Raw genomic sequence first — 21114 nt, 5'->3', positions numbered from 1 at the left:
AGGGAATAGAAATACTGGCAAAACTCATCTGACCTAGGAAGGTGATGCAACATTTGCCTCAGGCCAAGTACAAAAAAATTAATTGGACCAGACTAATAGCCACCACTTGATCCTGTGTTCACCTGCCAATTTGGATACAAGGTGCTCACCTTTGCGTTTAAAGCCCTAAACAACTTGGGTCCCAAATACCTGCAAGAGTGCCTCCTCCCCTATGTGTCTGTCAGGACATTACAATCTGCAGGAGAGGCACTTCTTATGGTGCCATCTCCCTCAGAGGTGTGGGGGGGGGGATGGCCCATGAAGTACCTTCTCCGTAAAGGCTCCAAAACTGTGGAACTCACTCCTGAAAGAGGTGAATCATGCGCCAAATCTTTACTGCTTTAGGCAATTATTGAAGATGCACCTCTTTTCCTTGGCCTTTGACAATTGAACCATTGTTGTTAGTGTCCTCCTGTATATCATTTGTTTTTGTTGATATGTATCCTATGGTATTTTGGGGTTGGGTTGTTTTTATTTGTTTTACTATATTGTATTATCCTTCTCTAGATGTAACCCACTCCAGGGCCATATGGTAAAGGGCAGTAGCAAATATAATAATTAATGATAATAATTTAGATTTCATAGTTCCAGCCAAACAGCAGTTAAAGGATTGGAATTACAGACAGCGGAACAGGAGAGTGTGTGATCCAAAGCATATAGCTATATCTTGGCCCCAAGCTAAGAACAGTGGCACAAGAGAAAGATGTATGTGGGGGGGGGAGGAAAGGGTTAGTTTCACCTATGCCTCCTAGCCCATATCCTCACTATAAATAAATTGTCCCATTAACAGCTCTCAGCACTTTTACCTTTGCACTCGCTCCACCATGTGTGCAATTAATTTGTCAGAGATTCCCGGACAAGACTCCTCAGCTAAGCTAAAGGCATTTTCCAGTTCCTCCATGGCTCCTACATGGCCTCCAGTTTGCTTGTGCTTGTCTTTGAGCTGCCAAAATGTTAAAGAGTTAAGCAAATGGTTTGGAACAAGAGAAAGCTCTAAGCAGTAGCACAGCATGACTAAAGTTCATTTTTGTTGGAGGCAAAAACATTTATTGGCATAGTTAAAAAGTAGTACATCTTTGTAAACAGGCATCTCTAAAATATGGGCCAGTCCAACAGCCTAACAGGCCACAGTAATACAGGGGTGGAGAACCTCTCTTGTCCTGAGGGCTGGACTTAAGTATGGTCAAACTTTGGGGGCTTCATTCCAATGGTTTGTAGGGCCAGAGGTGGACATGCGCAGGCATGAAATGGATATCTTACATTTGGTACAAAGCAGCAGTGAAATTGGAATGAACAGAAATAATCTAGCATATAAACAGCATTCCCATCATGGTACAGGTCTGATCCCCAAAACAGATGCAGCCCACATCACAGAAATGGCTGAATGGACACACAAAGTTGTGATTTTGCTCCCAGTTTCCAAAAGCAGCTATGAGCACAGCACCTGTCAGAGGGATACTCAGAAAGGTCCCAATTAGCGCCAAAGGCAGTTTCCATTGCCAAATTCAAATAGTGCTTTGAACCAGCCATTGGGAACAGGCAGAATACAGCATTAATCTGCTGCACCAATTGCATTATAATGTTGCTAAGGTTTGAAAATTGCCTAAAGTTGTCACAGTGATAAATGTTTTAAATGACATAATGATTGGGAGCTGGGCAGTGCTCATTGGGGCCCACCTGGCAGGTCAGAGGTTCACCACTACTGCTATAGTACTAAGGCTCAGATTTCGGCAGTGAGCCGGGCAGCCTAGTACCAACTACACCTCATACGCAGGCTGCAACCCTACCTCCCTGTTCATCAGCTCCCACTGGTAGTACATGCCCTGGTCACCTCTCGATTAGACTACTGCAATGCGCTCTACGTGGGGTTACCCTTGAAAACGGTCCGGAAACTTCAACTGGTACAGAATGCGGCGGCTCGTTTACTTACAAACAGCCGTCGCCGTGATCATATTACACCAGTATTATTTAATCTACACTGGCTTCCAGTAGTTTTCCTGGCTCAATTCAAGGTGTTGGTGTTAACCTTTAAATCCCTATATGGTTTCGGCCCGGTTTATCTGAAGGAGCACCTCCAGCGTTACCAACTATGCCGCCCGACAAGATCCGCCACGCAGGGCCTTCTCTCAATCCCACCAACAAAAGTAGTTAGGTTGGTGGGGACTAGAGAGAGGGCTTTTTCGGTGGCAGCCCCCACTCTCTGGAATTCCCTCCCGTTCGATCTTCGACATGCCCCTTCCCTGGATACCTTCCGCCGAGCATTAAAAACTTGGCTGTTTGATCAGGCCTTTGAGACTATCGGGATGGGCTAATTATATACTCAATCCCCGCTGCTATGTATTACAATTGCTGCTATTCTGTCACTGATGATTATTTGTATTTTATTGTATTTATTGTATTTATTGTATTTACTGTATTTTGTATTTTATTGAATTTAATATGTACGCCGCCTAGAGTGGCTTCGGCCAGATAGGCGGCCTAAAAATTAAATTATTATTATTATTATTATTATTATTATTATTATTATTATTATTAAGTACACTTGACATCAAGGAGATGACTTACTTCCCTATATATGACTTCAGGAACAGGTTGTGAGTTTTCGTTTCTCTTGAATGGTCTTGCGCATGTTGGCAACATTTAGAGTATTCAGTCAACCACCCATCCTGCACTATATTGTACCTAGTTGTTGTTTGCTTCACTCAAGAGCTTATCCAATGGTCAGTGCCCCTAGCAACCTTGCAACTCCAACCAAACAATACATTGCTTTCTTAAAATATTCAGCTAAGTGATTGCTGACTCTAGATTAGCAAATGTACAGCAACAGCTATCGAGGGCAACCATATACATTGTAGATATAGCAAGGTGTGTCTCTTTTGCAGTCAATGTCCTCCTTTATTGTATGTGGGCTCTGCACACATATTACTCCCTGTCTTACCCCTAGCCACTTTGCCATATATTGTTGTTCTCTATAGGCTAAAACCATTTTGTAACAAAGAAAATTCAGCAAAATTTAGAGAGCAAGTATTGCTTGCAACATTCGGAGTTTTAGTGCAGAAGTCAACCTGTGTACAGAAGTGCAAAGACTACACACTGGTTAATACAAAGCTAAGCATCCTTGTTCCATTCAAATACACTGCTCAGCCACCCAGTAAAAGCTCATAATAGCATGGATTTACCAATCATGAAGTAACACATATAATCTCCTGCTCTTGGAGTCTGAACTGGGGGGAAAAAAGCCTTTGCTCCAGTAAGACTGCACTGTAAGAATTTCTCCAGAGATTGCCAGCTAGGTGAAAAGCTGAAAGCAAAATCCATCATTGATAAGAGCCATTGTTATATCACCTCAAGCATGTCTGGTTCAATAGCGCTCCCCTTCATTAGCTGTGGAAATTAAGGGGCTTTGAGCTGTCCTCACAGATCCTAGTTTGTAACCGAGGGATCAACCTAGTTGCCTTTTGCAGAGTTCAAGCTACCTCCCACATCATCAGGATGCAGAACAGTGCAAAAGCTTAATGCTAATAATCTGGGAAAGTAATGGCTATGTATTCCTAGTTCCTCTGATGGAAGGGAATGACTTTTTTTTTTTAGAAGAACAGCACATGGTATGAAGCAAAACACAACATCTTCACATATATACCTTCACATATTATGTGCGTTAGATTAGACACTACCAACTCCTTAATTTGGTTTTGAGCATTTTTCTTCTGAAGGGAAAAATTTGTATTGTACTAAAGCCCTAAATGTATCACCATCCAGAAGGACCATGGGACAAAAAGCCAAAGCCTTGTGAGCATGAGGTAATTCTTTTTTCCACAACAGAGGATGGGAATGCTGTGGTGGATAAAAGATTCAGTGTTCTGCTGGATTGTAGTCATTACATACAAACATGTCACAAGCACACGTGGGTAGATCCAAAAGCAGGATATGAAAGAACCAAACCAGATGCGATATAGCAGCCACATGCCTTCATGTTTCTGTCCACACATGGTGAGTGATGGTGGGGAGGGGGAGTTACATGAATTAGAGTACATGGGTGAATGGAGCAAAACCTTGCCTCCTTCCCTTTGCTCCAAGCAAACAGGCTGAGAACAGTCTGAACAGAGTGAGGCAAGGAAGAGGCAAAATTCTTTCCCTTTGTCTGCATACTCACTTTCATATGAAAAGAAACACACATGCCCCACTCTATCCCCACATCCTGTGTGAATGCAGCGGACGTATATCTACAGTTGTCCCACCATATCTAGCTTGGCCCTAACTTGTTTATAATCTCAAGAACTATAGCCATTATTTGTTTATCTGCAGAAATGGGGACAACGAAGCTACAGCATCACTAAACATGACTAGATAGAGGACTATGAGAACACAATTTGAAAGGCCTCATTTCTCACTATGAAATCACTCCCCCCTCGTTCTTCAGCTTCTACACCTTGCTATTCTCACCCAACATCCTCAGTGAAATATTTCATACATTACAGATTTTTTTTTTAAAAAAAGAGTCAGACCCTGCCACCATCTCACCTCTCCAAAGACAGGGCGTACAAGAGTTGAAAGACATTGAGACCGAGGCTGCCGCTTGATAGGCTCAGCTGGCTAGTAAGAGGAGGAAAAAAGGAGATGCTATTAAATATTACTCTGAACAGTCCTTTCAACCTATCCATTAAAAAGCTTTGCTTTGGCAAGTAACATTCCCTCATCAGGAACAGAAAAAAGTGGCTATATCATCCATTAAGAAGCTTCCAGTTTCCTGGACCCTAGGAGAAGATAAGACAGATATATGGCACTAGCAGGAACAGCAACCTGCATACCGAGAGCGCAGTATCCAGCACCAACCAACAGCAGGATTACCATTTGCAGCAAACATACTATATTGGGTGGGAACCTCCATCTCATGGGCCAAATTTGACCCAACACAGGTCCCAATTTGGCTGTTTTCCCCAAACCATGTCCACTCGACCCACAGCTGACAGCATATGTTACATCAGGTGTGGGACAGGTGGACACACAGCTGGATCAGATGAGGAACTTTATCGCTCAGCCAATCCCTGCAGAAAGTAGGATTGAAGGCACCGCCCATCAGGTGATAGGCAGTGTTCAAGCCTGCCGGATTGGGTGGGGAACTCAATCAAGCAGCCATTCTCTACAGAAAGCAGCTTTGCCAGCCCAATGCTTGATGTTTCCCAAGCGCCGAACACAGGGCTGACAAAGCTCCTTGCAATGTGGTTCCCAAGAAACACTACACAAGGGACTTTTGACAGGTGGGACAATATACCTGTCAATCTGATGGCCCATGGGGGTGGGGACAGATAATGATGGCCCACCAAGCCAAAATGATTCCCTGCCCCTGTCCCATAGTACAGCTGTACTGTATTAAAGGGAATCTTCAATGAGTCAACAAAAACCAGGACAGAGTAAGCACAAACCCCAAAATCTAAAGTAAGCCATTGTCTTATGCTATATCATCAGGGTAATGAGACTACAATTCTCACACACAGATGGAGCAGCTCAGTCCCTCAGCCTGGCCACCACTGGCTTGGGTCCCTGCTCAGCACAATGGACACCACACTGACCTTTTGAGCCCCATGATGAGGCATCCCTTTGTGCAGCTTGTTCAAGGAATTTGGACGAATGGTGGGTGGGAAAGTCCAGATGGGTCCCTGATCTCTGTCATCTGCATCTCCATCCCTAGAAATAAAGAGACATGGAGGTATTCAGACTGTGTTGGACAGAGGAGGGCCAACATTTGCTGGGGGACAGGGGCAGGGCTTTTACAATTGCAGGAGTGTCTAGCTTGATCTCACGCCATCACAAACTCGGCGTCTGCTGTTTCCCAACCAGTATATCAAGGGGCTAGAACATATTTGGTACCAAGTACAGAGAGCTCCCACTTTCCCCAGCAGAAAACCAACACAAAAGCCCAGAACTGGGCACTCTTATTTCATGCCACCATTCAGTTATTATATTTTTAAAAATGGAAGCAACAGTGTATTTGTAGCAATAAAGGATGTAAGGTGAACCAGTAAGTTTTTATGTGGCTTGCTGAGAAGCAGAGACAGGAGCAAAAACAAAGTCTGCCCTGTAAAGAAACTTTTCTGTAAAGAAACAAGTGAGCAATTGATTGATCTGATTATTCAGATCTGAACTATCTTGGTGGGGAGAGAGGGAAGAAGAGAAAAGGAGGACAGATTTTCAAGGCAGGATAACTGCTTAGAGATTTTAAAAATATTAAGTGGTTTGCCAATGCTTTTAAATAAATAAATACATACATGTCAGAGTCATCTGAGCTTGAATCCTCACCATGCCCTTCTGACTTCCAACGTTTGTACCGGTCAATGAGCTCCATGAGAAATGATGTTTTCTTGGTGTAACGTGTGATAAACTTGTGCTTTAGCAATTCTTTTGCAGTGGGTCTCTGTGCAAAGAGAAGGGATATGGTGTTTTAGCTGGCAGAAGCCCGAACAGAAAAATAGCCACCACTGCTGATTTTTGAGGAGTCTTTTCATTTTAAAAATTTCTCAGGCCTGCTCTGCCCTTTCCTACTGCCTCACCTCCAAAGGACAAGCCTTTCAGAGCTCTTCTAGCTAGCAGTTTCCTGACTCTCAGGAGATCTCTGACCCAGCACTCAGACTCTGCTTATGAGAAGAGACAGCAACACCACTTACAAATCTGGGGTCCTTGTTGAGGCAGGCTTCCACAAATTCCTTAAAGGGCTTACTGTGGTGCCCCTCCAGGGTCGGGGGGTTATTTTTGGGAATCAGGAAGAGAACTCTCATGGGATGCAGGTCAGAATTTGGAGGCTCTCCCTTTGCCAGTTCAATAGCAGTAATTCCAAGGGACCAAATATCTGCCTAGAAGAAAAATGAGAATGAACTGGGAACACTCAGCATTACCCTGGCACATGGAGACAAACACTGCATTGACATAAGCTTTGATCCCAATTCAAAGGAAAAGAGGACTCCTCTGCAGACTCTGATCATTCAACTTGCCTCCCAGAATTACTCAGCTTTTGTATCCCGTATGCAAGTGTGTGCTTATCACGTGGGTGTCTCCTTAATCTACGTCTAAGTAAAATGACATCCAAGGTTGTTATTTCTGACTGACACAAATTCGTAAGTTTTTGAACAGGGGCAGCTGAGCAAAAAGTTTTTACTAAGCCATGATTTACTAAAAGTGAAAATAATCTGGCCTGCTGTATATTGGACAGGAATAAGAAACGGCAAGTTACCATGTATGTAAAATCTCCCCTTTTATTTATTTTATTAAGTAGTCCTGCAATTAACCTATATATTAGATGTGAAATCTTGTAACCTGCAGGCAGCTTTTTGTGCTCTCCAGTTTCAAAACATGGACACAGCAGTGAAAGCTAGGTGGTATAGCAATATTGCAATGGAGAAAATGCTATGTTCTGCAGGGTGGAAAAAGTAGGTCTTGCTCACTCTACAAGAGTGAGGGACACAAAGAAAGCCCCCTAAGAGCCACTATCGGGTGCATACTTATTTATTATTTATTCATTCATTTCATTTATACCCCAACTTTCTTTTCATGATTGAAACCCAAGGCGGCTTATATTTGGTTCCCAGGCGGTCTCCCTTCCAGGCACTAACCAGACCTGACCCTGCTTAGCTTCAGCAGGGAGCTGGCCTCATGTGCCTTCAGACCATAGCCTGGGACCATTTGAACAAAATGGCTAGGTGGCCAGCAAAATTTAAACTGAATTGTTTTACCGAACAACACGAATAAGATAGTGGCCCTCTTTGCAGTGGATGCAGGTAAGATTTGATAATGTTGTGAATAACAAACAAATATATAGGGGATGATGATTATACTATCTTGTTCTGGCTGGAACAGTTTTACTTGTTTTTATCATTGTAACTATTGTATCTGTATTTATAATGGCATATTATGTTGTTGTTACCCACTCTGGGACCTTATTGTGAAAAGCAGGTAGGAAATCTTATAAATACATATTACTGACTCTTTTTAATTATACAGCCACAAAAGTGGCTGTATACCAAAACCAGCATGGTTTTTTCACATTCCGCCATGTTAAATTGAAAATACCCCCCATGCCATTCTGCTGCGTCCCATAAGCTCTTTAACAAAATCTTACAAAACTTGTAGTCCTGAACTCAGAAATGCTTGCTTAACAACCCTCTTAAGTTTTCGTGGCGATACACAAAACACTCAGAGAGAATTGAGAGTTCAAAGTGTAAAACAAGAAAAAAATCCAGGCCTTTGTTGGACTTTTTTCTGTCACTGGTCTCATAATTAGTTAAAATTAATTAAAAATCAGCCATATTCACAGAGTACCTGTATTCCTATTACTGACCTTGCTCCATACTCTGACCTTCATTTTCTGCAGCTTAAAAGTTAAAAAAAATGCATGGCTGACTTTTAATTAATTTAAGAAATTTAACACTGGAGTCTCCTCAGTAAGAACCAACTGTCAATGTCCTAAAAGCCAGACTAACAGCTGTTTGGCTTGCCTAATCAGGGGGCCACTGTGATGTCCCTGTATTTTAATATCTGCAAATATGGTAAGTGCGGGTATATGGTAAGTGACTGAGTGAGAGGGGGGAGTACATGGGCTAGAATGCTGGAGAATGTTGGATGATGATTGGCTGAGTGTTTGAATGGCTGAAGGTATAAATGAGAGGATGACAGTTGAGTCGGGGGGAGTTGTGAGAGTCGTGAGAGTCATTTGGATGAGTTGGTTGGCAGAGTTCTGAGGGACGGTTGGATTGTATTTGGCTGGTATTTAGGCAGAATATATAAGACTGGAAACAAAGAGTGACACTATATGAAACCATACGCTTGTTGAACATTCCTAAAGTAATCTTGTTATTACCTGGTGTTATCAAATAAATACTTTTATTGGTTTACCAAAAGCCTGATCCTTGGCTGGGGATACACAGACCAGAAGGGAGGGCAGGGTAATTACCAAGGCTGGAGGGAAACAGTATCGAATAAATGGTGGCAGCGGTGAAGAGATATTGTAACATCGTCAAGTATCCAGAGCAACCCAGGATTGTATACTTTATAGACAAAGATACAAGGGGGTTGTGGACAGCAAGGGCACCCAGACACAAAGTAACAAGCCATAGGGAGACTAAGGCGAAGTCTCTAGCAGTATTGTTTACAGGGAGTGACTGGTGGTGCTGCCTAGCTGTGGGAACTTGTGAGATCTGTGCTAGAGCGTGTGAGAGAACAAATAAAAAATGAGATCCTGACAGGTGGTGGCCCTGGTGGGAGTATCACAGGTAGAGCCAGCTGGTGGGATCGTCACAGCCACACCAGATATCTCTTCCACTTTAAACAGTCATGGCTTCTTCAAAAGAATCCTTGGAAGTGTAGTTTGTGAAGGGTACTGAGAGTTGTTAGGAGACTCCCATTTCCCTCACAAAGCTCCAGTGGCCAGAGTGGTTTAACAGTCAGCCCCTCTTCTGGGGATTGTAGCTCTGTGAGGGGAATAGGGCATCTCTTAACAATTCTCAGCACCCTTCACAAACTACACTTCCCAGGGTTCTTTGGGGAAAGCCATGACTGTTTAAAGTGGAATAAATGTTCTGGTGCGGATGTAACCAGGGACAGCTTTGGTTTAAATTTGGGTGGGGGATTACACTTGTCTGCTGTAGAATAAAAAGGTGGAGGAAATGCTGAAAAGCAAAGATACTGTTCACAAAGTTTTCCTTTTGGAAAAGAAAGGAGCTTTCCCTTTGCCCACCCAATCTCCTCCCATTCCGCCCTCAGCTTCCCCTCCCCCTCGCCTTCTTCCCCTCCCCCTCCCTCAGGTCAGTTTTACTTATCCTAAGCATGACTACACAGGAGTAAATCCCACTGAACTCAACAAGCATGCAAATGATCAAACCTCCCCTCCCTCTTATCCCCTCTCCTCCCTTCCTCCTCCTTCCCCCCTTCTCCTCCTCCCCCACAGTCAGTTTCACCTAACCTAAGCATGATTGCAGGGGAGTAAATCCCACTGAACTCAATAAGCATGAAAAACATCAGAACTGCCTTTCTCCTCCACTCCCCATCTCTCCCCTCCTCCTTCCTCTTCTCCCCCCTTTCTTCTTTCTCCTCTCCTGTCCACTCCAGCCCTCCCCTCTCCTCCTCCCCCATGGCAAGGTTCACCTATCCTAAGCATGACTGCAGGGGAGTAAATCCCATTGAACTCAATAAGCATGCAAATGATCAATCCATTCTCAGCAATCTTGCACAGGATCCCATTTCTTGCCTCCCAGTTAAACAGCAGAGAAATTCACCAATAGGCAAAAAACCCTTAGGGTTTAAGAACGCACCTATAGCCCACAGATATTTCTTCCAAACTTTAAAAAGCAGGGAAATTGGGCAGCTATAGCAAATGCACCAGGGGAGCAGGAGACCTGACCTCCTCTCTACTGCCCTACAAATTTGTCAAAATGCAAACACAATTTGGATTGGTCTTTTTCAGTCCAATCCACTTCCTGTGTAGCTTGGAAGAATTTGGTAACATGCCTCTATGGTGAGTGGTGGCAACACCTGCAATCACGACTGCATCTCCAAAGATGAAGAATTACATTTTTATATGTTTGTTGGTGTTCTTACTTTGCTTCTTTCCTGTGTTACTATGTCTAGAAACTAATCTAGAAAATTATATTTCTCTCATTATTCATCCTAGAAATCTGTGTCAAATTTATTTTTATTAATTTCAAAGCCTTTTTATTGGTCAATGTCATATAATGTTGAAGACAGCCTTTTCTGTTTCAAACTGGAGATTATATTCTATTTCTATTTTTGGGTGTATTAACAGCTGAACCTGAAACTGCAGTTTGATGTAAAATTAGACTACAATATGTTGCTACAAATTACAAAAAATACAAATTGTGTTTGCATTTTTACAAATTTGTAGGGCAGTCCAATATCTCAGAGAGGAGGTCAGGTCTGCTGTTCTCCTGGTGCATTCACTATAGGTGCCCAATTTCCCTGCTATTTAAAGTTTGGTAGAAATGTCTGTTGCCTGCAGGTACATTCTTAACCCGTAAGGGATTTTTGCCTATCAGTGAGTATGTGCTTAAAGTTAGCAGACTATACCATAGATCTGGATATTTTGGATACCTGACACACTGTAAGGCTATAAACATTTGTTAATAGCATTTTCATCTGATATAGTAGCCTGCACTTCTAGCTGTGAATGTGACTTTTCAGTTTTGTTTTGTTAAGCTGTGCAAGTGTGTGTGCAGACATGCATGTATCTCTGAAAAGCACCTTCTCTGCAAGAAAACTAAAGAGGGCACTGTGTGTCCACTGGTGAGTATAGCATTACTTGGAAACACATATGGATATAGTTCTCAATGGTTTGCCTATTTACAATTGTTAGAAAGATACAAAATGGATAAGAAAATGTATGGGTTTGAAATAAATAAATCTGATTTTGAAATAGGTTTGTGTACAAATGATGAATGTATAATTGCAAAAATGTATAAATTTTTATTGAAAATGGACATGGAAGAAGAACAAGTAAAAGAGTGTATGGTCAAGTGGGCAAAAAATTTTGGTTATAATATACAAATGGTTCAATGGGAAAATATGTGGAAAAAAGGTTTGAAATTTACATTATGCTATAATCTTAAAGAAATTTTTTATAAAATGATGTATCGCTGGTACATGACTCCAGAAAAGTTGTCAAAAATGTATAGTAATGTTTCTAATGTATGTTGGAAATGTAAACAACAAGAAGGATCTTTTTATCATATGTGGTGGTCGTGTAAACAGGCAAAATTATTTTGGGCACAGATAGGTAGGATGATGCAAAAAATCTTAAAGATAAATATTCAGTCAAAGCCAGAATTTCTTTTATTGGCTTTTATGGATAAACAAAAGGAAAAGAAATATGGAAGAATAATATTATATATGATTACGGCAGCAAGATTATTATATGCACAAAAGTGGAAAATGGAATCAATACCAACAACGGAAGAATGGCTATTGAAATTAATGGACTTAGTAGAGATGGACAAATTGACATGCCTTCTCAGAGAAAAAACGACAGATACATTTCTTAAGGAATGGAAGCCTCTTTTGGACTTTTTGTTGAAAGAAAAAAATGAAATGATGATAATGGGATTTGACAATTAATTAAGATAGACTATGGAAAAAAGTGAATTTCGTATGTTTTAGGGGACAGGTTTGATATATATTATATACTTATAGCTGATCTGTGACAAATCGGAAGTCAAGTTTTTCTTTTTATTTTTGTTGTATTGTTTTTGTTGTTTGATTTTGTTGTGTTTCTTTTATGAAAATTTGAATAATAAAAATTATTATTAAAAAAAAGGAAACACATATGGCTCTAGGGCTGCAGATTGCCCATCCTTCACCCTTGTGCCTCGTTTGTTCTTCCTGGCCTAAGGCCATCACCTGATAGGATAACATGCATTCCAACTGATGAGCTGATGGACATGTACACTCTCCCCTGCTCCTCTCAGCTCACCTTGAAGTCATAGGCTGACTGCTTGATGACTTCAGGCGCCATCCAAAAAGGAGTCCCAACAAAGGTGTTCCTCTTGATTTGAGTGTCTGTCAGTTGGCCAGCCACACCAAAGTCAGCTAGTTTCACATCCCCTTGCTCTGAAAGTAGCACGTTGGCAGCTGTTCGTACAAAAAACAACAACAATCATAAAGGCACCTGAATCAAAGGGGTTTTCAAAGAGAGAAATATGTTCTTTTGCAGTAGGAAATGATCCCTTTCCGAAGGCCTGGCAAACTGTTTTGTGTTAATTCCCAAGTTGGCAGAGTGGAACACAGGAAGAGTGCCTTAAGCAACTGCACAAATGAAGGCACAACATTCTGAAAACTGGCTCAATCTTCTACCTTTCATGCCTTCACAAACTGGGCAACTGGGTTATCAGGGTTATGTTCTCACCCTGCATGAACTACCAAGTCTTGTTTATACTACCACCCCACCTTGCTCTCCATTCTCAGTCTCCTCTCCTCCTTTACTTCTCTTTTCTATATCATAATGATGCAGCCACTCCTCCAGAAGTCCACCCCTGGACCCACTGTTACAGAGCAACTACCAAACAGCTGTACATAGCGCGAGCACACGCACGCACACACATTTTTTAGTCAAGCTACTGGAGAAAGCAATGGTGGAGCGGCTGCAGGCAGTCCTGGACAAAAACAATTACCCTCTGTAAAACTAACTGAAAGGGGGGTAAGGTCTTGCCCTCATTGCAACCTGAAGAAGCAACCCAACCAGGCAATGCCCTTTGGTGTCTCCCCCACTGGCGTTTGCCCAGTCAACAGTGCAACCCCCTGCACCCAGGAGGTCTGGCTTTTATTCTTCCTTTCCCAGCAACAATAAAAAGTTCCCGTTTGGGGAGCTGCAGCCACTCAGACTGATGCAAAGAAGCCTCACGGGGTCTAGTCCTAATGTTAAGTCCTCTCCCAGATAGCCCAGCAACAGAAGCCTCCTGGCAGACAGCTGCTTCTGCAAGGGAGTACAGGACTTGGTTTTAAGCTCTGTGCCTCTCCCTGCTGCCTCCAATTCACCACTTGCTGCTACCTAGACACTTCGTTGTGCGGTATGCAAGCCTATATATAAATAAATTAACAAAGATTTTGCAGGTTGTGACCCCATGTATTTTACATCAAGGCCTTTATAAAAATCACTTGACAAAAAACCTATACTGAAGATAATTTGGGAATTGTTGAACATACACACACATATGATGTACACCAGGGTTGGAGAACTGGCAGCCCATGGGCCTGATCCAGGCTCCTCCCAACTTCCTTTTTTGGCCCATCAGGCTCCCCTGGAATTTAGTGTTAGCACTGGTGGTGGCAAAAAGGGGGGGGATTGTTGAGGCAACCATAGCAGCATTGACAATATTGGTGCTGGCACTGCTGCAATTTTTTTTTTTAAAAGAACCACATGAACTGCAGTTTCCTTTTGGGTACAGCTATTCTGTAGCCACTTTTGTCTTCCACCCCAATTCCCTTCAGCTTTACGCCCTGATCATTGCTGTATGATGTGCTTCTGGAGTGCTGCACAGAGATTGTTTCCATTGGGTGATGAGCAGGAAGTTTTTTTCCAGCTGAGGGGACTAGGGGAAAGAGATCAAGGGGAGACCTTGGGACAAATGCAGACTGCTTTATTTTCTTCTCATCCACTAGATATTCCTTTTGCTAGAGCGGGCAGTTGGGAAACCACCGGCCTCATGATGTTCTACTCCAGTAGCGGTAGCTTTCAGCATTGCATGATAATCGAGGCTGCATTTTCCATCCTGGAACCACAGTATTCTACATCTGTGCATATGACATACAATGGTGACCGTATGTGTTGTGTATGTGTGTGTGTTCTGTGTGTGTGACAGAGACAAAGTCAGTGCGGGGAGGCAATGCCCACTTTTCCTTTGGGCTCACCTACTGCTGGCAACCCCTTTGAGAGTTGGCCAGCAGCAAATGTGGCCCTCAGGCTGAAACAGATTAGTTACCCCTGATGCGTTCACACATACTCTACAAATCCCAGCTAAACCTGTGACAAATGTTAAGGCTCTTAACGCCAAGAACCCTCATCAAGTCCTAGCTTCAGTAGGACTTTAAGAGAATTCAGAACTAAAACAAGTGTTGTCATGCTGATTGAGTAAGAAACTTATATAATTTATTTTACTAGTGGCTCAAATGTTTCTACAATTTCCCAATTCAAGCATCCATATTCACAGCAGAGTCTTAGATTTCTGAAGAATGATTAAATCCTTTAAAAATGTTATCTGACAAATGGAAGCTAGACTACTTCTAGCTTCTGCTCCATAGCAGATACTGCTCTCGTTTCAGCTTTTCCCCCCACAACCACAACACTTGTACTTTGGGGAGGGCAGAGCTGGTATTCTTCAGAAGTATTCTGCACACATGTGCAGACTAGGTGCACACATGCATGTCAGAATTCATACTCCTTGATTTAAGGGATGATCATAGAAATGTAAATTAAAAAAATCTGGCCTAGATACCTGAGAATGTCAGTGCAAGCAAATCACAATTGTGATTTCAATGGCCTCAGGAAAGAACTGCCAAGAAAGAACAGAGATGTATGTTTTGAGAGCCTGACCTTTGATATCTCTGTGGATTTTCCTCTCAGAGTGAAGATAGTCCAAACCCTTTAGAATTTCTCGGAGAATGGTGGCAATATAGGTCTCTTCCAAAGGGCCAGGCTTGAGCTACAAGAGAAAGGTAGGAAAGATGGCCAGGGAATGAGTGAGGTACATTGGACAATTAAAGACATTCTAATCTAAACTGCTTAGTCTCCTATGCTTGACAAAACTTTTAATTTGGGTGTCTGTAATGGTCATTTACAGGGAGAATGGAGAAAAAGAGAAAAGAAGAATGCTGTTGTGTGCACATGTACTTATACATGAACTGAAGCAGGATCAGAGATCCCCAAGCTGAGCTCCAATTACTTATTAAGTATTGAGATATTCATAACCACCTGGCACAAATGTATTTTGTTGAATGATATGAGGAGTCTATAGGATGTGGCAGTTCTAAATGAAGATTTGAGATTGTACTTCCTGGACCCAATGTTGAATTCACTTAAAATCTATGTTTCAGGACGAATCTTGGTAAGGTATTAGAACTGAATAATAAAAAGGTACTTACTAGATCCAATGCTGAGCCACCCCCCAAATACTCCATAATTATCCACAGCTTAGTGCCCTGTGAATTAGAGAAGGTGGTCTGTGAAAGCAATACCAGCCATTTCAAGATTAAATCCATCTGGTTTATTTTATTTATTTATTTATTTGATTCAACTTTTATACCGCCCATAGCAAAGCTCTCTGGGCGGTGTGCATCAAATAAAAACACTTCACATATAATTTAAAAACCAACTGGTCATCAAGTTACAAAAGGATGTATCATATCACTGTCTGTTAAAACATCAAATACAAATACTAAAATATTAATATATTGAGTGTTAAAAATATTAAACATTAAAACATTAAAATGCCTGGGCAAAGAGGAAGGTTTTCACCTGGCGCCGAAAGGATAATAATGTAGGCGCCAGGCAAACCTCGTCAGGAAGGGTGTTCCATAGTTCGGGGGCCACCACCAAGAAGGCCCTCTTTCTTGTAGTCGCCTTCCAGGCGTCTCTCTGAGTAGGCACCCGGAGGAGGGCCTTCGATGTTGAGCGCAGTGTACGGGTAGGTTCATATCGGGAGAGACGTTTCATCAGGTATTGCGGGCCCGTGCCATGTAAGGCTTTATAGGTTAAAACCAGCACCTTGAATTGGGCCCGGAAACATATAGGCAGCCAGTGCAAGCGGGCCAGAATCGGTGTTATATGCTCCGACCGCTTGGTTCCAGTTATTAATCTGGCCGCTGCATTCTGCACGAGCTGCAGCTTCTGAACCGTTTTCAAGGGCAGCCCCACGTATAGTGCATTGCAGTAGTCCAATTTGTCTTAAAAACAGTGGGAAAAGCACACATCTGATGCCCTCTGCAGCCCTATATCCCTGGTACAGCTGCAACGTACCAGAATGAGGCCTGAAAGGCACAGTAGCATCATGAACCACATTTCTGGTAACAATTTTTGCTGTTTTTAGAGATGAATTACACAAGTAATTGCATGGTACAACTCTTGATGGATTGTTCCATTTCAGACTGCAGGTGATTGTGGTGGAAGGACAAGTCTAAATACTTCACTATATATTAAAAAAAAAACACCCTCATATTCAGAGAGAAGTGGCATGTCAGGATGAATGTTTCCAGTCTAGCTTTCTCCCTTACACACCTATGCATCTGTAGGGAAACATTGTATGGGAAAAGAATTCTAACATGTGATCAATAGCTACTAGCCACAATAGCTCTATATTACCATCCAGTATCAGAGACAGTATGCCTCAAAGTTACTGGGGAACAGGAGCAGGAGAGTGACATTACACTCATGATCCGCTTGTGGGCTTCCCATAAACATCTAGTTGGCATTGTGAGAACACAATGCTGGACTAGATGGGCTTTTGATTTGATCCAACAGGGCTCTTCTTATTTTCTTATGTCCCAACTATAAGTCTAGCAAGAACTGAGAATGTCCTGTGAAATACCTTGATTATACCTGTCAGGTCTTGCTATAGCAATTACTAAGACACTCTGGCATCTTCAAACTCTTGACAACACTGTAAAGAGCCAGCCACCTCCAAAAATGTGATTCTTGTGTCAAGGTGCTCCGAGGTAGTACAAGGATGACCTTAAGCATGACGTGGTGGTTTGAGTTGCAGCAGCCATTGTGAATGGCCCCACTGGTATGCAACAACTACCACCCAGTCACAAATACCCCCTTTTTAGGGAAGGTGATCAAGAGAGCTGTGGTGCAGCAATTCCAAGTATTTTTGGATAAAACAGATTATCTTGACCCATTCCAATCTGGGTTCAGGCCTGGTTATGGGACTGAATCAGTCGCCTTAATGGATGACTGTTATCAGGAGAAGGACGGGGGAGTGCAATCCTGTTATTCTCACTTGATCTCTCAGCAACTTTTCATACCATTGACCATGGTATCCTTCTGCACCGACTTGGTGAGATGGCTATTGGACGCACTGTTTTACAGTGGTTCCGATCCTACCCCCAGGGTCATTCTCAGAGAACAGCACTGGGCGATTGTCTTTTGCCCCCCTGGCAGTTGTGCTGTGGGGTGCCGCAGAGTACATCTTGTCCCCAATGGGAGGGGTCATCAAAAGATTTGGGGCAAGGTGTCTGCAGTATGCTGATGATACCCAGCTCTATTTCTCTATAACATCTGAATTGGGAGAGGACGTGCAAGCCCTGGACAGGTACCTGGATTTGGTCATGGGCTAGATAAGGGCCAATAAACTGAGTGTGAATCCTAGCAAGGCGGGGGCACTGTGGATTGGTGGTTCTCAAGTATGGATAATTGGTCAGTTGCCTGCTTTGGATGGGGTCGTACTCCCTCTGAAAGAGCAAGTTCATAGTCTGGGGTGCTCCTGGATCCATCTTTATCGCTAGAGGCCCAGGTGACCTCAGTGGCTAGGAGTGCCTGTTACCAACTTTGGCTGGTAAGACAGCTGCGGCCATTTCTGGACCAAGATAGTCTGACCATTATTGTCCATGCACTGGTAACCTCCAGTCTGGATTACTGTAATGTGCTCTATGTGGGGCTACCCTTGAGGTTGGTCTGGAAGCTGCAGCTGGTGCAAAATGCGGCGGCGTGACTGCTCACTGGGACAGGGTTATCGGCAACATGTCACCCCACTGCTGAAAGAATTGCACTGGCTGACCATTAGCTATCGGGCCAAGCTCAAGGTTCTGGTGTGCTCTGCAGGCGAGGGCCTCCTGCAGATACCATCTTATTAACACAACATAGAAAGTGGACCTTTAGTGTTGTGTCACCTACTCTTTGGAATTCCCTCTCCTTAAATATGAGACAGGCTCCATCTCTGTTATCTTTTCAGTGCCTACTGAAGACCTTCTTTCAACAAGCAGTTATCCCAGTCTGTGTCTGTGTTGGAATTGCTTTTTAAGACGCTTTTAAAGGTTTTTTTTAAAAAAGATGTTTTTAAAGCTGTTTTGTTTTAATATATTTTAAAGTCTGTTTTTAAGATGTTTTACAGTGTTTTTAGTGTTCTGTTTACCACCGTGGGCTCTTTCTGGGAGGAAGAGCGAGACATAAATTTAATAAATAAATAAAATTGTAAAATTCCTTTCCAACTGAGCTCCGACTATGTCAGCCATGACAAGCCAGCAATGCATCATAGTGTCATGCAAAAGTTTCAAGGTAAGAAAACAAAAGGGCAGTCCTACCTCTGCTATGTAAAATGACAGCCTCCCTCATTGCAACCCCTCTTATGGAAAAAAGATGAATTTTGTATTGTGGAAACAAAGTTCATTCTCCACTATCATGCACCTTCAGGTGAGATGGTGCTGGATCATATCAGGAATAAAGTTTTGGGTTATACACCTATCAACTACAGATTCAGGAAAAGGGGGAAAGCTTCAGGAAGTCCATGCTGTAATTAATACACGAATCCTTCACATGTGCTTCTGATTTTCCATGTTAATTCTTGATAGATAAGTAGAATTTCCAAGGCACTTGATAACAAAAACCTAGGACATTCCTGGTAAGAATGGAGAACTTCTCTCTAAAGTGGGAACTTTTGGCCCTGCAGTTGTTGCCGAACTACAACTCCTATCAGCCCCAGCAAGCATGGCCACGGATGATGGGAGTTGTATTTCAGCAACACGTAGAGGGCCAAAGGCTCTCTGCACCTGTTCTAAAGGAGCCTTCTCACTGTGCTTGGAGACCACTGAGTGATTTAATATATGTCTTCTGTTCCATTTCCCTTCCTCCAGAGGTTTTCCTGCAAAACTCCACATGTTATTATAGCAAAGACAAAACAACCACCATGTCCTACAACAAAGTTCACCACTAAACACATTCCTCCTGTTTCAGTGCATAAATTGCAATACTGTTCAGGAATAACTATGCCACAAGTACTGTGATGCAGCTTGCCCTGGTAACTTCAGTTACCTTCAAGTAGGAGCCATAGTAACGGGTGATGTAGGGACTGTCACACTGACTGAGCACTGTTATCTCCTGCTGGATGTCTTCAATCTCATCCTCTGCCTCCTCTAGGTCAATTATCTTGATAGCTACCACCTCCTTGGTACGGTTGTCAATTCCTTTGTACACTTCCCCGAATGACCCTTTACCAATCCTCTCCAGCTTTGTGAACAGTTCCTCTGGATCAACCCTAGAGTGCTGAGTCAATAGGAATAAATGGTGTGGGGGAGGAGAAGAAGTAAAAAAAAATCTGTTAACACTCTAAATAGCAGGGGCGCATTTTTCTGATTCATCTGTTAACACCATCCTATCATCTAGCATAGGACTCGCTTCTAACGATAAAGGCGCTAACAGCTCAAAAAGCATGCATGGAGTTAGAGAACTTTCTTTCTCCCATACTATGACAACGGAGGATTATCAAATAAAAGTGATAAGCATGAGGGGAAGGGCCATAGCTCAATGCAGAAGATCCCAGGTTCAACCCCTAACATCTCCAGGTAGGGCTGAGAGCGCCTCCTGCCTGAAACCCTGGAGGAGCTGCTGCCAGTCAGTGTAAATGGTACTGAGCTAGATGGAACAATGGTCTGATTCAGTATAAGGCAGATTCCTATCTTCCACTCAAGAAAACAGAATTTCTTCACACAGTACATAATTAACTTATGGAATTCACTACCACAAGGTTTAGAGATAACCACCAGCTTTGATGATTTCAAAAGGAGATTAGATTTGTTCATGGATCAGTATTCTATCAACAGCCATTAGCCATGATAGCTGAACAGAACTTTCATGTTCAAGGGGCAATGTGACCGGGAGGTGGTGGCAACAGTGAGATAGGGTCACTCCCTATATTTTTTTTGTTTGTGGGCTTCCAGGAAGCAGCTGGTTGGCCACTTCTTGTACAGGATACCAGTCTAGACAGTCTGGTCATTTTATCTGATCCTTCAGATATTTTCTTCATTCCTAAACATGCTCTATCATAAGTCCTACTGAGTTCAGTGGAAATTGCTTCCTAGTAAACTTGCTGCTCTAGTGTACCAGAGAGGCCAACATCAGTCATCCCTTTACCAGCACGGACACAAGGTTTATTAAAGATGGAATCACCCAAATGGCTTGTCATTTAATTCATGTTTGTGCAACAACTTGTACTTGGCTCCATTTTCAAGGTGTTGAACCTTTTGAGTGGAAACACATTTACTAGGGATGTTTCTGGCTTCTAGGAAAGCCCAGAACTCAGTAGCAAATTTACAATTCCACCTATATCACTGGAATATACTTAAGATTTGCTGAAATCTGATGGGTTTCTGCAACACAAACAAGGCTTTAGGGATGTAGTAGACTTCATCACACATGCATAAAGGTCTCCTGTGCCAGTACAGCATGTTGATATCATTCTTGTAACACGAGCTTGAGCCCTACAGTACCCAAAGTTTCCAAAACCACTGGAATACAACCAACTTTCAGGATCTGAAACTTCAAGCGCAGGCACTGGAAACTGGGCAGTCAATGAGGTAGAAAATCCAGCTCGA

At 42.6% G+C, this 21114-nt stretch overlaps 1 protein-coding gene across 3 annotated transcripts in view; it reads right to left on the bottom strand.

The window, feature by feature from the left end:
- Positions 1-21114, bottom strand: part of STK25 (serine/threonine kinase 25) — a 33243-nt gene that overhangs the window by 1763 nt on the left and 10366 nt on the right. For 2 of the 3 annotated variants that reach the window (XM_061636658.1, XM_061636659.1), the window contains exons 3-11: positions 19556-19786; positions 15673-15729; positions 15125-15233; positions 12509-12666; positions 6702-6887; positions 6306-6451; positions 5610-5724; positions 4561-4632; positions 846-982 (exon numbers count right to left, since the gene is read on the bottom strand). In XM_061636658.1, the coding sequence (XP_061492642.1) occupies positions 846-982; positions 4561-4632; positions 5610-5724; positions 6306-6451; positions 6702-6887; positions 12509-12666; positions 15125-15233; positions 15673-15729; positions 19556-19786 (1211 nt within the window). The remainder of the gene's footprint in view (positions 1-845; positions 983-4560; positions 4633-5609; positions 5725-6305; positions 6452-6701; positions 6888-12508; positions 12667-15124; positions 15234-15672; positions 15730-19555; positions 19787-21114) is intronic. The other variant, XM_061636660.1, reaches the window with a different exon arrangement.

The sequence above is a fragment of the Rhineura floridana genome, chromosome 7 (assembly GCF_030035675.1).
Source record: "Rhineura floridana isolate rRhiFlo1 chromosome 7, rRhiFlo1.hap2, whole genome shotgun sequence".
Lineage (NCBI taxonomy): Eukaryota > Metazoa > Chordata > Lepidosauria > Squamata > Rhineuridae > Rhineura > Rhineura floridana.
Note: the sequence above shows the minus strand (reverse complement) of the source record. Positions and strands in the feature narration are given on the sequence as shown.